The sequence below is a fragment of the Meleagris gallopavo genome, chromosome 23, assembly GCF_905368555.1.
Source record: "Meleagris gallopavo chromosome 23, MGAL_WU_HG_1.1, whole genome shotgun sequence".
NCBI classification, from domain to species: Eukaryota; Metazoa; Chordata; class Aves; order Galliformes; family Phasianidae; genus Meleagris; species Meleagris gallopavo.
Window position 1 is genome coordinate 5603910 of NC_139426.1, and position 13525 is coordinate 5617434.

General features: G+C 48.1%; 2 protein-coding genes across 21 annotated transcripts in view; one reads left to right on the forward strand and one right to left on the reverse strand.

Annotated features, from left to right (window-relative positions):
• CLCN6 (Cl-/H+ antiporter 6) overlaps positions 1-2731 on the reverse strand; it is a 64612-nt gene extending 61881 nt beyond the window's left edge. For 18 of the 19 annotated variants that reach the window (XR_014887889.1, XR_014887884.1, XR_014887896.1 and 15 more), the window contains exons 1-4: positions 2605-2731; positions 2053-2112; positions 637-702; positions 435-500 (exon numbers count right to left, since the gene is read on the reverse strand). Coding sequence is in view for 2 of the 19 variants with exons in the window: in XM_010722915.4 (XP_010721217.1) it covers positions 435-500; positions 637-702; positions 2053-2112; positions 2605-2685 (273 nt within the window). In the remaining 17 variants the exon portion in view is untranslated. Of the gene's footprint in view, positions 1-434; positions 501-636; positions 703-2052; positions 2113-2227; positions 2540-2604 lie in introns of those variants that run through there. The other variant, XM_010722916.4, reaches the window with a different exon arrangement.
• Positions 2732-2769: 38 nt separating this feature from the next.
• On the forward strand, positions 2770-13499 carry MTHFR (methylenetetrahydrofolate reductase). Of its 2 annotated transcripts, none has more exons than XM_003212327.5 (12): positions 2770-2915; positions 5652-5903; positions 6987-7225; positions 7343-7453; positions 7616-7809; positions 8272-8522; positions 9122-9256; positions 9556-9736; positions 10124-10306; positions 11696-11797; positions 12013-12132; positions 12615-13499. In XM_003212327.5, the coding sequence occupies exons 2-12, from the start codon at positions 5662-5664 to the stop codon at positions 12810-12812; spliced, it is 1956 nt and encodes a 651-aa protein (XP_003212375.1). In that variant the 5' UTR covers positions 2770-2915; positions 5652-5661; the 3' UTR covers positions 12813-13499. The 2 variants fall into 2 exon arrangements, with proteins under 2 accessions (XP_003212375.1, XP_019478102.1); XM_019622557.3 differs by lacking the exon at positions 2770-2915 and adding an exon at positions 6010-6066 and having other exon boundaries at positions 5776-5903.
• Positions 13500-13525: the final 26 nt, after the last annotated feature.

Sequence of the window (13525 nt, forward strand, 5' to 3'; positions counted from 1 at the left end):
CTTCAGAATATTAATCTGGTAGCATTTTTAATATCTACAACATATGTCAGGGTACAGGAGAAAGCTGATGTTTATTTGAGGCATACAGTCAGAAAAGCTAATTTTCAAGCACATGCAGTGAAGTCTCCACTGCCAAACATAAACACAGCTCAACTGTAAACTGGCATTGTTTGATTAAGTGCTCACTTTGGACAAGTTCTGCAGAGTTAAAGAATTTGTCAGAATACTTTACAAAGAAAACACAGCAACATCTGGAAGAAAGAAAAAAAAAAGCTCTCCTGGAATATAATGCATCAACACTGTGCTGTAATTCTCAAAAGCCACCTCCAGCTAGAAAATTCTCCACATCCTGAATGTAAATGTTTACTCATCTTCCCTCCTTTGCCATTGACTTTTAACTTATTCCTGCTGATCCCAAACAGCATGATCCTTACCAGTCCCGTGCAGACTCCAATGGCAAAAACCATCACCCATTTCACTGCTTCATAGTTCCGGGCTTTCTGTTTAGAAATAGGATTAAAAAAAATAAGAGTCTGGTCAAAGGAACATACAGAGATCAGAAAAAGGTGGACTTTCTACATCTTTAGCTCTCAAGATACTAAAAGCTGAAAAAAAAAAAAAAAACCAAGTTCCTACCTTGTTGTCCATGCTCTCCAAAACTTCCAAGTATGGGTCATTGATACAGCGATCGTAATCCAAGCTCTGGAAGAAAGCCAAAAGGTCAACCTAAGAACATCAGCTGTTATGGACTGTGCAAGAATCTGCTCACAGATGACCTTGTTAAAGATTACAGAAGTCATTACTTCCCCAAAGCTTGTTTTGCAAACAAGCGTAGGAGGCAAAACTTCTGTAGGCAACTTTGTTTAAGTATTTCCAGTAGAGCCAGGCTCTGAGAATCAAGAAGTTAAAGAGCAGACCAGGATAGGAAACAAAATAAACTGATTAACACAACTTTAATTTAAAGTCATAACATAATGTACAGATTTAGACCTTACTTTTTTAGGTGCCTCCAATGTGACAGTGCAAGGGGTAACATCAGATTTAATCTTTAATTACAGCAGAAGCACTAGGTAGGAATTCTCGACAGGCAGCATCAGCTCTTAACCTCAGCACAGGAAGGAGTTAAAAGTAAGTTGTCTCATTGTAGTCACAAAGTATCATTACTTTCTACCTGAATCAGCTTCATTTTTTTGAGCCAAAGGGTAACAAGTTGGTATTCCACCAAGCAGTAACAGCCTGCTGACATCCAGGCTGAGAGCATCTCCTTTAAATAACTCAGGGCCACTATTCAGACACTTCACAACCAATAATCTCCTGTAAGAGTCAGGACCTGGTAGATGGGAAGATCTGCTTCGAACCAGCACAACATCACAGACCGCAATAAAACAGTGAGCAAGGAGCTGCGGATGCTTTCTACAGCCACAATGACATAAGACCAGAAGAGAATGTACATTTCACGTTGTTTATTTTTTAAAAGCAAGAAAACAGATTTAGAAAATGCACTTTCTCAGGAATCTGGCTTAAGCAGCAGATGCTCAAGACCTACTCAGAGCACAGGGCTCTAACCTACAAATGCCACGTCAGTGGATGCAGAGCAGGTCTTTGCAAGAGCAGCAGCTTTTGGCATTCCTGTGGTGCCAAGGAAATCTAACTGTAGTGATGCAGTTTGACTGCTTGCCCCATTTCAGACTTAAACTAATCAAAAGCTGTGTGCAGTTCTTTCACAGAATCACAGGACTGCAGGGGTTGGAAGGGAGACCATCAAGTCCAACTCTCTGCTAAAGCATTTTCTCTACAACAGGTCATACAGGAAAGCATGCAGACAGATCTTGAGTAGCTCCAGAGAAGGAGACTCCATCACCTCTGTGTGCTGCCTGCCCCAGTTTTCCATCACTTGACAATAAAGTTCTTCCTTACATTAATACAGAACTTTGATGTGCACATTTTGGCTCATTGCTCCTTGTTCTACAAAAGGAGCTGCAAAAGGAGACCAGCCCCACTGATGTGACTCCAGCACTTGAAGTATTTAGGAAGCTGATGTTTATTGCTCACCTCATAATCTTTGCGTGGAAGGATCTCATCTTCCTCTTCATGAGTTTCTCCCAGGATTGTCTACAGAACAAAAGGGCAACATGAATTGAAAAATAATCAGCAGGATGAACACAGATCCCAAAATGAGGATCGCTGCATACAAAGCTAAGGTGTAGGCTATGAAAACATCACTTACATCAGATAAATGCACAACTGCAGAGCAGAACCAGAGTACCATTAAGCCTGGACAAGCCCTCTAAGATCATCCAGCCCACATCCCTCAGAGCCACACCTCCACACTGCACACCCCCGGGGATGCCAAGTGCTTATTTCCCCACACAGCTGTGCCAGCACACCACCACTCCACAAAGGGCTTTACGTTACAGCTCACAGCTCAGCAGCAGGAAGGGCAGCACAGCAGGCAGCGGGGAGGCGGGCTGAGGCGCCCAGGGCCCAGCGCCATAGCAACACCCAACGCCCGCCCGCTCCCAGGCACTCCGTAACCTAAGGCTTAACGACAAAGTACGGCCGCAGAGCGAGCGGCCGGACACACGCAGGGCTCCACAGCCGTACCAGCTCCTCAGGGGTGCGGCTTTCCCGCTCCCCGCAGCACTGCGGGCAGCAGCAGCAAAGCGATCCGCCGCACCCCGCCATCTTATCCCGGCACCGCCCGCCCGCCAAGCACGTGACCTCGCGGCGCTCACGTGACCCGGCGACGTACGGGGGTTGGGGGGGAGGGAAGGGGGAAGTGAAGGCGCGGCGCCATGCTGGATAAGGGAATAGCGGGACACCACGTGATGGACTGGAGGGGGGGGGAACAGCGGGGCTTAAAGGGACGCGGGATGGGGCCGCCCGCGATGCGCAGAGTGCGACGCCGCGGGGAGGTGAGCGGGGCCCTGCGGGGGGAAAAAAAGCAAGGCTTCCCATCCCACCCTTAGAACAGGTTCAGCCGAGGTGACAGCACACGGTCGTTTGCAGCCAGGCGTCCCCGCGGGGCGCCGGATTCCCTATAAGGCGCATCCTTACAGGGTCGATTCCTATAGAGTCGATTCCTACAGGGCCTTCTGTACAGGTGTTCTGTGCCGTTTGTAGCTCTGGGGGCTGCGGCTCCGGCCCCGAAGCACGCGAATGAGCCGTGTGATTGCTGCGGGAGGAGCTGCGTTCCCTGCCAGCTTATGGGAACGCTGAGCGCTCCTAGTGATGCACCGCACGAGGCCTTCCTACCGCCTCTGTGCTTTGAGACGGCCGGCAAGAAAACGAGACGAGAAAACCTCGTCCTATAGAGGCACCGAAAGGCCAACCTGCGTGCCAGCTGCTCGAGCCGAAGGGGAAAAAAGCCCCGAGGTTTATTGTTCGTCGGCACTGAGCTGGTGGTGCTGCCCGTATAGCCTGCACTGCTTTGGGATAACCCCCATCCTGCCTGCTGTTGTGTTTGTGGGGAGGGCTGTTGGGACGCTGAAGGTTTGAGGCTGGCAGCAGCGGCAGCCTTGTGCTCCCTTCTCTTATCTCCTGCCAGCTGGAGTGGTCCCCAGGTGGTAAAAGCAGACTTTCTCCCAAAGGGTTTGGCTTGATGGCCAACTGAGTGTAAACAGGAGAAGAGTTCAAAGTCTGGATGACCTGAGCTCAGAGTTTCTGGTGAGGACAGCGAGTGTGCCAGCTTGTGCAACAGCTTCCTCCAGAATAGATTCCTTGTTATGTAATGACAAGGTGCTGCTCTCAGTGGCAGCTTTAGGCTTTGACAAAGCAAATAACCCAAATCCCATTTTTTACAGCAGCTTTTCTCTAGCTGTCTGTAACTGCTCCCTAGCTTCTGAGGTGGTGGAGATAAAGCATCAAGCAGTTGTGGTCCAGGGAGCTCAAGGGAGTTGAGCATCCTATACCCAACCTGCAGAGCTGCTTAGTGTTCTGGAAGGCCAACAAGCATACCTGAGCATTCTGCAGGGCAGGGAAAGATGGGATGGTCTCTAACCTCAGTTCCAAGCAGCCACAGTTGGTGAGGAAATGAACATAACAGCCTATCTGGTGAAGGAAATAGCTGAGTGTGTGCAGTGGATGGCACAGCGCAAACATCTACGGAGGTGGTGTGTCTTGCAGAGAGAGAAGTGCCACAGGGTGATGTCCATAAGGACAAAAGAAAGGATGGCAGGCAGGGCGGCCTGTTTCAGAAAGGATTCTTCCAGTTTTTTTTTCTTGTTTACCTTCCCCATTAGCAGTTGTCCTTATCTCTACGTTGTAAAGAAATGCTGCCTTTTGGGAATAAACAGATGGGAATTCATGAAGTTGGATGCAGTCCAAGGGGCAGCTGCTGTAGAATAAAATCTGCTGGTGTGTGTGTAGGCTGAGACTGCAGGATCAAAAAGGTCTTCAGCTGGTGCATGGGGGCATCACGGCCTGCTAAACTGCAGACAGAGCAAAAGTCACGTTAACCTGGCTGTCGTGAGAGCCAAGTTTGATCCTGCGGGCGCAGAAGAGTTGCATCGAGGTGGCACGAAGCCATCTGCTGTGTTATTCTCAGCACTGTGTAAATGCACTCGCTTTACTGTGTTTTCACAAGATTGTCTGCCATAGCTTACAGTGAGGGCTGGCCAAAGGGACCGCTTGGCGATGATTGATGGTGGTTGTAGCACAGGACCCCTTTTCCTTTTACCTGCCATCAGATGCATGTCCTGTACCCACTGTGCCGCTTCTGAGCAGCCTCAGTAAGTTTGCAGACAACACCAAGTTGGGAGGGAGTGTTGATCTTCCTGAGGGGAGAAAGGCACTGCAGAGGGACCTGGATAGACTGGATCGATGGGCCAAGGTTAACTGTATGAGTTTCAATAGGGCCAAGTGTCGGGTCCTGCATTTTGGTCACAATAACCCCAGGCAACCCTACAGGCTTGGGGAGGAGTGGCTGGAAAGCTGCCTGATGGAAAGGGACCTTGGTGTACTGATGGACAATCGGCTGAATATGAGCCAGCAGTGTGCCCAAGTGGCCAAGAATACCAATGGCATCCTGGCTTGGATCAGGAATGGTGAGCAGGACCAGGGAAGTCATCCTGCCCTGTACTCGGCACTGGTGAGGCCTCACCTCGAGTTCTGTGTTCAGTTTTGGGCACCTCAGTACGGAAAGGACATGGAGGTGCTGGAGCAGGTCTAAAGAAGGGCAACAGGGCTTGTGAAGGGCTTGGGGAATGTGCCCTATGAGGAGAGACTGAAGGAACTGGGGATATTCAGTCTGGGGAAAAGGAGGCTGAGGGGAGACCTTATTGCTCTCTTCAAATACCTGAAGGATGCTTACAGCAAGAGTGGGGTTGGTCTCTTCTCACTAAAGTGAGAAAGGTGAAAGGATGAAGGGAAATGGCCTTAAGCTGCACCAGGGTATGCTTAGGTTGGCTATTAGGAAATACTTCTTTACAGAAAGGGCTGTAAAGCACTGGAATGGGCTGGCCAGGGAGGTGGTTGAGTCACCATGCCTGGATGTGTTTAAAATCCATTTGGATGTGGTGCTCAGGGATGTGATTTAGCGAAGGTTGTTAGTTAGAGTAGCACGGTTAGGTCATGGTTGGACTCAATGATCTTTAAAGTCTTATCCAACCTGAGTAATTCTATGATTCTATGATTCTGTTCCCCTTCTCTAGAGCGCTCACCATGGTCAATGAGAACCAGCATACCTGCAGTGCCAGCTCCAGCTCCAAGTCCGATGGCGGCAGCAGCAGTGGGAGTGAGAGCTCCAAGGACAGCTCACGCTGCTCCACTCCTGTCCTCGACGCTGAGCGTCATGAGCGACTGCGGGAGAAGATGCGGCGGCGGCAGGACTCTGGGGACAGGTGGTTCTCCTTGGAGTTCTTCCCTCCACGCACAGCCAACGCTGCTGTCAATCTCATCTCCAGGTGAGGGCCGCAGGGTAAGAGAGGGGATAGATGAAACCTCGTTGGTGGAGGGTTGGGAAAAAGTTAATGAGGCAGGCTCTGCCCCGTGCTCTGTCTCCCCTTCCAGGTGACGAAGCAGGTAATGGGGCTGTGCTTTCCTGCTGAGGAGGGTAATGGACACCAGGTAACTTATCTTCCTTGGAGGCCCTCAAGTGTTAAGTGTCATGGTGGGGTTGTTGAGAGTGCAAGGCTGCTGCCATGCTCTAGGTCCGAAGCAAAGTGCTGGGGACGATAGAGTAATAGCTATTTAAAACAGAAAATATTTCATGGACATTGTGCTCGGATCTCTGGGACTGATTCCCACAGGTTTTCAGAATCATTCAGCCACTATAGTTTGTGCCTCTGTTTTACCAAGGACACCAGTTTTAGACTCTGAGACTGGTTTCCCCATGTACATGCTGTTGGAAGGTGATAGATCTCAGCAGAACTGAAGGTTATCCTGGAGCCTGAGCCACCATGTACTCGTCTGGAAGAGAAGAGGGATTCTTAGAATACTTTCTGTAATTGCTGTATGCCAGTGCTATGTTTACTTTAAACAGAAGGGGCTGTTCCAACCCAGAGCAGGAGAGAGGAAAAGTTAGAGGAGCCTTCATCTCTTCTGTGAGGCACACTTGGAAACACCACAGAGATCTGGCCTACCTTTCCATGTTTGTGGCCTATACAGTTAAAGCTGGGAAAGGAGGTTCTGGCATAGTCTTCCATCTCAAAGTGAATGGGATGTGCACTGTGGTCTACCAGAAAGTGCATCAGTCTAACAGAACGCACTGAGAGGAAGTTTATTCTACAGAGAAGACTTAAATTGCTTACTTTCTCCAAGAGATTCTATGCTCTTCCTCATTCAGCCTCAAGTGATTATTATCTATATTCATTTCCTATTTGCCACATGTTTAACTCTTAGTTACACGCTTTTCTTGGTGACTCCTGCTGCTGTCATCCAAGTTTTCCCTGCTTGTTGATGGCATTCCAGCAGGGAGCAAGATATCCTGGCGTAGAGAGGAGGTGAGCTGGCTACCTGGTAGGCTAACACAGCTCTAAAATCCACAGGTTTGACCGCATGGCAGCAGGTGGTCCTCTCTTCATTGATGTGACATGGCATCCTGCAGGGGACCCAGGATCTGACAAGGAAACCTCCTCCATGATTATTGCCAACACTGCAGTCAACTACTGTGGCCTGGAGACCATCCTTCACATGACGTGCTGCAATCAGACCAAGGATGACATCACAGGGCACCTGCAGAAGGCCAAGCGGCTGGGGCTGAAGAACATCATGGCATTGCGTGGAGGTGAATCCTTTTGTCCTTGAGCACTTAGTAGGGCTGAAGTGGTGTTGCAGTTACATTCACCTTCATGGCGAAATGAAGGAGTAACAGTTGGAGGGACTGGATTTATTCTCTTTCCAGATCCTGTTGGTGAGGAATGGGAAGAAGAAGTACATGGATTCAACCATGCTGTTGACCTGGTTAAGCACATTCGCAGTGAATTTGATGATTACTTTGACATCTGTGTGGCAGGTATGTATTTTGTGATGCAAAGTGTGGGGTAGGGTCTGAGATGGGGGAAATCAGTCCAGCAGTCCCTTTCTGGACCTGGGTTGTAAATAACACAGTGAGATTGGCTACTTCCTTATTTCTGACGTGTTGGCTTGGCTTTTCTTTTCTTCGTCCCTTCCAAAGGCTACCCCAAGGGTCATCCTGAAGCAGAGAGCTATGAGGCAGACCTGAAGCACTTGAAGGAGAAAGTTCTTGCTGGGGCAGACTTCATCATTACACAGCTTTTCTTCCGACCAGAAACCTTTCTCAAGTTCATGAAGGACTGTCAAGCCATTGGCATTACCTGCCCCATTATTCCTGGCATCTTCCCCATACAGGTGAAATCAAGTTATTCTGGCCTGGGGAGGCAATGTGGAAACATGTTAGGTGTTTTGGGGTCAGGGCCTGAGAGAGGTCTGTGAACAGCTCCAAAAATTTCTGGGAAGTAAGAGTGTTAAACGTGTGATAAATCTGTAGGTGGTTTGCTAAATGAAACTCTGTGAAGGTTTTCTGTACCCATATGGCACAGAGGGATATAAAAGGCAGTTGCCTACTTGTTCTGAGTGGTGAGACATCACTGTTAGCATGCTGAGCTCAGGCACTGAGTAGGTAAATGTGATGAAATCACCTGAACTGACACAAACAGTCTGCGTTACTAGGGATCCTAGGGATGGAGCCTGGCTGTACGAAATCCAGGAGCCCCCAGTTCTGTCTCCTGCTGCAAAGTTGAGATCAAATAGCTGTTACTGGACATGAGAAAAGGACCTGGAAAGACTGAAATCCTGTTTATCTTCACCCAGGGTTACCACTCTCTGCGCCAGCTGGTGAAACTCTCCAAACTGGAAGTGCCCCAAGAAATCAAAGATGTGATTGAACCCATCAAGGATAACGATGCAGCTATCCGGAATTATGGGGTGGAGCTGGCAGTGTCCATGTGCCGGGAGCTGCTGGACAGTGGCCTCGTGCATGGGCTCCATTTTTACACCCTCAATCGGGAAGTGGCTACTACTGAAGTCCTTAAGCGCCTTGGCATTTGGAATGAGGACCCTAGGTGAGCTGAATATGCTGGTTTGTTTTAGTTCTTGCACATCCCATCTACTGAATGCATAAGGGATGGATGGGTTGGTTCTTCTCTTCTGCTTTTTAAGTACCTTTCTGCATCTAGACATTCATCCTTCCTGCAGGTCTCTGATAAAATCTGGGAGAAAGGGTAGGTAGGGAAGAACTGAAGTAGCCTGTTCTGTGGAACCTTAAAACCTAAACTCTTAGAGATGCCGCTTGAAGGAAACACTTTTTTAAGTCTCTCAATACATTCCTGATACAGAGAATGGGATCTTAGTCTACATCCTTCAAAAATAGGCAAGTGGAAGCACAGGCAGAGGGATAACTTTTCCTTCAGTAGTGCTCTTCCCTTACTTCATCCAATCTCAAATGTCAGTCCTGCACTTAACAGACACTTACCAAACATCTGTGAAGGAAAACCTTTTGCGTAAAGGAGGAAGATTTTTGTCCTAACCTCTTGACAAACAGATTTCTTCTCAGCTTTTGCTACTTGTTCTCTCCAGGGGCCAACTCTTTAGGAGGAAGGCTTCCAGCCTCTTGTGGAAAGACAGCAGGAGAAGTGTGTTGACTTTTGCTTTCTCTGTGCAGGCGACCTCTGCCTTGGGCAGTCAGTGCTCACCCCAAGAGAAGAGTTGAAGATGTTCGGCCAATCTTTTGGGCCTCTAGGCCAAAAAGTTACATCTATCGAACTCAAGAATGGGATGATTTCCCCAACGGTCGATGGTAAGCTGTTAGCCTGCAATGGCAAGGTGTGGTACAACAGCCTGCTGCACAGTTGATCTCTGTAGTTAGTGGGTGTCCTGTGCATGCCTTCAGCCTGGCAGAAATGATGGTTTATTGTTGAAGAGGTCCCCAATTGCAGGGATTTGAATGAGGTGAAGAAAATGGCACCACGGTATTGAGGCTCCTGGTCTTTAGGAGGATTGTGGTGGATGCTTTTCATGGCTGGCTGTTTTCTTGCATCATCAGACTGGTGCATCTTCATCAGTGCTTTGTTAATCCTGTGTCTGTTCTGCTTATAGGGGTAACTCCTCTTCTCCGGCCTTTGGGGAGCTGAAGGACTATTACCTCTTCTACCTGAAGAGCAAGTCTCCCCGTGAGGAGCTCCTGAAGATGTGGGGAGAAGAACTGACCTGTGAGGAAAGCGTCTTTGAGGTTTTCACATGTTACATCACCGGAGAGCCCAACAAGAACGGACACAGGGTGAGAGGTGGCCCTGAAAGGGCTGGTCAGTGTGGCACAGACAACCGTACTTAATTTCTCTTGTTCCTGTCACGTTATTCTAAATGAGAACAATGGCAGTTTCCTACCTAAAGCTGCTGAGATAGTGGCTGAAAGGGGATACTCTCTCCAAAGAGAATCCAAGAGCCAGAGCTAGGGCTCAGCATAAAAAGGAAGCTGCTGTAGCATCATGCTGAGCTCATTCCTGGAGTTGAGCATACCTGCCCCCCTGAACAAAACCTGAGAATTCTGCCCTGTGTGAGATATGTTCAAGATCACTAGGACATTTGAGTTCCTTCAGCAGCAGTTAGTAACCAAAGGATTGTTGTACACACCCACATTGTAAACCGTCCTCTCTCCTCGTGGTAGGTTACGTGTATGCCCTGGAATGATGACCCTCTTGCTACTGAAACCAGCCTTCTGAAGGAGCAGCTGGAGAAGGTCAACAGACGAGGAATCCTGACTATTAACTCTCAGCCAAACATCAATGGCAAACCATCCACAGACCCCATTTTTGGCTGGGGACCTAGTGGAGGTTATGTCTTCCAAAAGGTACTGCGCTCTTCTGCTGGGTAGCAGTAAGTTGTGACCTAGTACAGTCTCCATGAGATAGGAAGGTCTTAGGCTTCCAACCAGATACTACTTCTGCCAGCTCCTTATTCTAATGCTTTCTCGCTGGGATAAGACAAAACTCCACTGGTGACTTAAGAGACAGATCATGTCAACTCTGTGGCTTACCTAGCTGTTTTCTCCTACTTCAAAACAATTTCTTGTTTTTACTCATAGCAAGCAATTGATGCTAACCACTTCCCTGAGCAGAGCTATCAAGTTTCAGATTAAAAAAAACAAAAACAACAATAAATCATGCCTGCCCACTGCAGCTGATCCCATTCCCAATGCAGGAAGCACCCAGATTTCTCATAATAGCAATCAATGAAGCAGTATCTCTACCACCCAGCTTTTCATGCTAATAACTGGGTATTTAAAAATTCTCTCATCCATCTTTCCCTAAGGCAGAGCTCTTCACCAGTTGCCTCCACTGCAGCACTTCTGCTGTGGTTACTTCTGGTCTGCAAGCAGTCTTATCTCTCATGCCTGCCTCCTACTGTCATGAATTTCAGGCCCTACATCCTTGCCATTAATGGCTGTGATAGGAATCTCCTGTGTCAAGGTAAATGCCAGGCAAGTGCCTTGTACTAGGAAACAAAGCAGCTGTGTTCAAAAGGGATCCGAATTGCTAAAGCCATGAAATGAGCAGATGGCAAATGCAGTTATGTTTTCAAAGAAAAAAACAAATTCCCTGAGGTGAGGGGAAATCCATCATCACACAATAGCCAGGAAATGGGGGGAGGGGAAGCAGTTGTTGGAGCAGCCAAGCACAGAGCAGCAGTAGATGGAGGAAGTACAGAATTAGATTGTGTGAGCTCACTGGGAGGACTGAGGACAAAAGATGAGACTGGACAAAAGACAGGGTGTTTCAGAGCCCAGCTGAGACCTCTGACTTCATCTCCTGCTAGACTGGGCTGCCTTGGCAGGATACTGCTGTTTATGGGGTACCACAAGAAGTCAGGCTCCTTCTAGGAACTCTGGCCAGTACGGGCTGCTTTCCAGGCCCAGCAATTGTGGTTACACTGCCTGGAGCATATTGTGGCCTCTCTGCTTACACGGGTACAGGTCAAATAGCTCACAGCTTTCCTAAACTGGCCGTTCTCGGGCTGTTAGCTCTGCTCTCCACGAGTTCTTTTTCTCAGTTCTCTTGCCAATTTGCTTTGCCCTTTGCTCCAGTCCCCTTTGTAATACATATTTCTGGGGATGGATATAGAAGTCTTAGGCTGCCTGGTTGCTAAAAAACACAGGTTACAACTGTTCTTTTGGTTGCCTGTGTGTCAGCCCTGCCATGAGTTAGGGCTCTTATTTTTTTCTCTCTTCCCACTCTGGCAGGCATACCTAGAGTTCTTCACCTCCAATGAGATCGTCACAGCTCTGCTCAAAGTGTTGAAGAAGTACGAGTTGCGGGTGAACTACCACATTGTCAACGTCAAGGTAGGCTGATATTTACACGATACTTTCACCACCTTGGGAGAGAGGCAGAGGTCAGAGATTCAAACATCCCCAGGAACAAACTGGGGCATGAAGGAAAAGTGAAACAAGTCAGCTGTGACCCGCAGCTGCTGTCTGATCTCTTAACAAGGACAGGAAAATTGCTCTGACTCAATATCTCCTCCAGCAGCTTCAGATAGGTTTTCTTCTCCTTGTAGGGCCAGAATATCACCAACGCCCCTGACCTGCAACCCAATGCTGTTACCTGGGGCATCTTTCCAGGCAGGGAGATAATCCAGCCTACCGTGGTAGATCCTGTAAGCTTCCTTTCCTGGAAGGTGAGTCCTTTCTGCTGCTGGACACAGTTGTGATACCTTGGAAATTCAGTGTCTGGTTTGTTTTGAATCTGTAACACCACTTGCAATTGAGTACTGTTGTGGCATTAGCTTGCTGCAGTCTGCTCCCTCAGTGTATTTACAGCTTCTCTCCAGTGAGAGCTTTTCAGAGACACTAAGTAAATACCCGGGAGGCTGGGGGAGCCATCATCTCCATACGAGTCCCCAGAGCTCTGAGCAACAGCTTTCCCTCCCACTACCCGCTCAGGGGCAGTATTGAGCCATTTTACTATAAGCACGTCTCATTTCTGCTCTGAACAGTTGTGGTACCTCCCACTGCCTGGAAAGCAGGAGCTTCCTTGCTCAGCTCTTGCAGCATTTACTGTGAAGAAACAAGCCCCAGGCATATGTGATGCTGGTTGTCCCAGTTGAGGTAGTATAAAATGTGCATTAAACCCCTACAAACATCTCTCTCTCCTCGGCAGGATGAGGCCTTTGCTCTGTGGATTGAGCAGTGGGCCAAGCTCTACGAAGAGGAGTCACCCTCTCGCATGATCATCCAATACATCCACGACAATTATTATTTGGTCAACCTGGTGGACAATGACTTCCCACTTGAGAACTGCCTCTGGCAGGTTGTGGATGATACTTTTGAGCTGTTGAACTCTCCACCTCAGCAGTGAAAAACTCGTCTTCTACTCCCTTAGTTCTTCCTTTCAGCTGCTGACTGCAAGGAGAGAAAAAGCAGCTCCTTTCAGAATGCTGGACCAGAGGCTCCTAAACCCAGTCAGCGTTGCTGCTCAGAGTCAGGCAACTCTGATCAACCCCCATTACAAGCTCTTCTATCCCCAGCAAAAATGTTCCTTATCCCTTTCCACTGAACAGTAGCCAGAAGAACCACCTGTACTTCTGAGCTGAGGTTCTCTGCTGAGCTTGAACGCCGGCTCTGCAGGATGGAGGGGTGCTTACCATGGTTATGTTGATCACAGCTTGGAGGAGAAACCTTGCACACCAATGTGGTATAGCTCAGTGGAAGTCTGGCAACTTTCTTCTGCAAGGTGTGCTGCTTTTGGGGGCAGAAACACTCCTGTCAACAACATCTATGCAAGGAAGTTGATGCAGCAGCTACCAACCATAAAAAGAAGCTCAAGCTGCTTTTATATTGCACTCCAAAGATGTATTGCATCATAACTAATATCAGACTCTTTTTGTGCTCACTCCAGAAGAAGGTTTGATTTTTTCCTAACTTTTCCTCTTAGCTGTACTTCCTGATTTTTAGGTTTTTTTAATGGGAATATGAATTCCACTTCTGGATGTGATCAAATAGGAATCACTCTACTTAAAGATACAATAAACTACATGTAGATGAGTGTCTCTTGTACTAGACTAGATTATT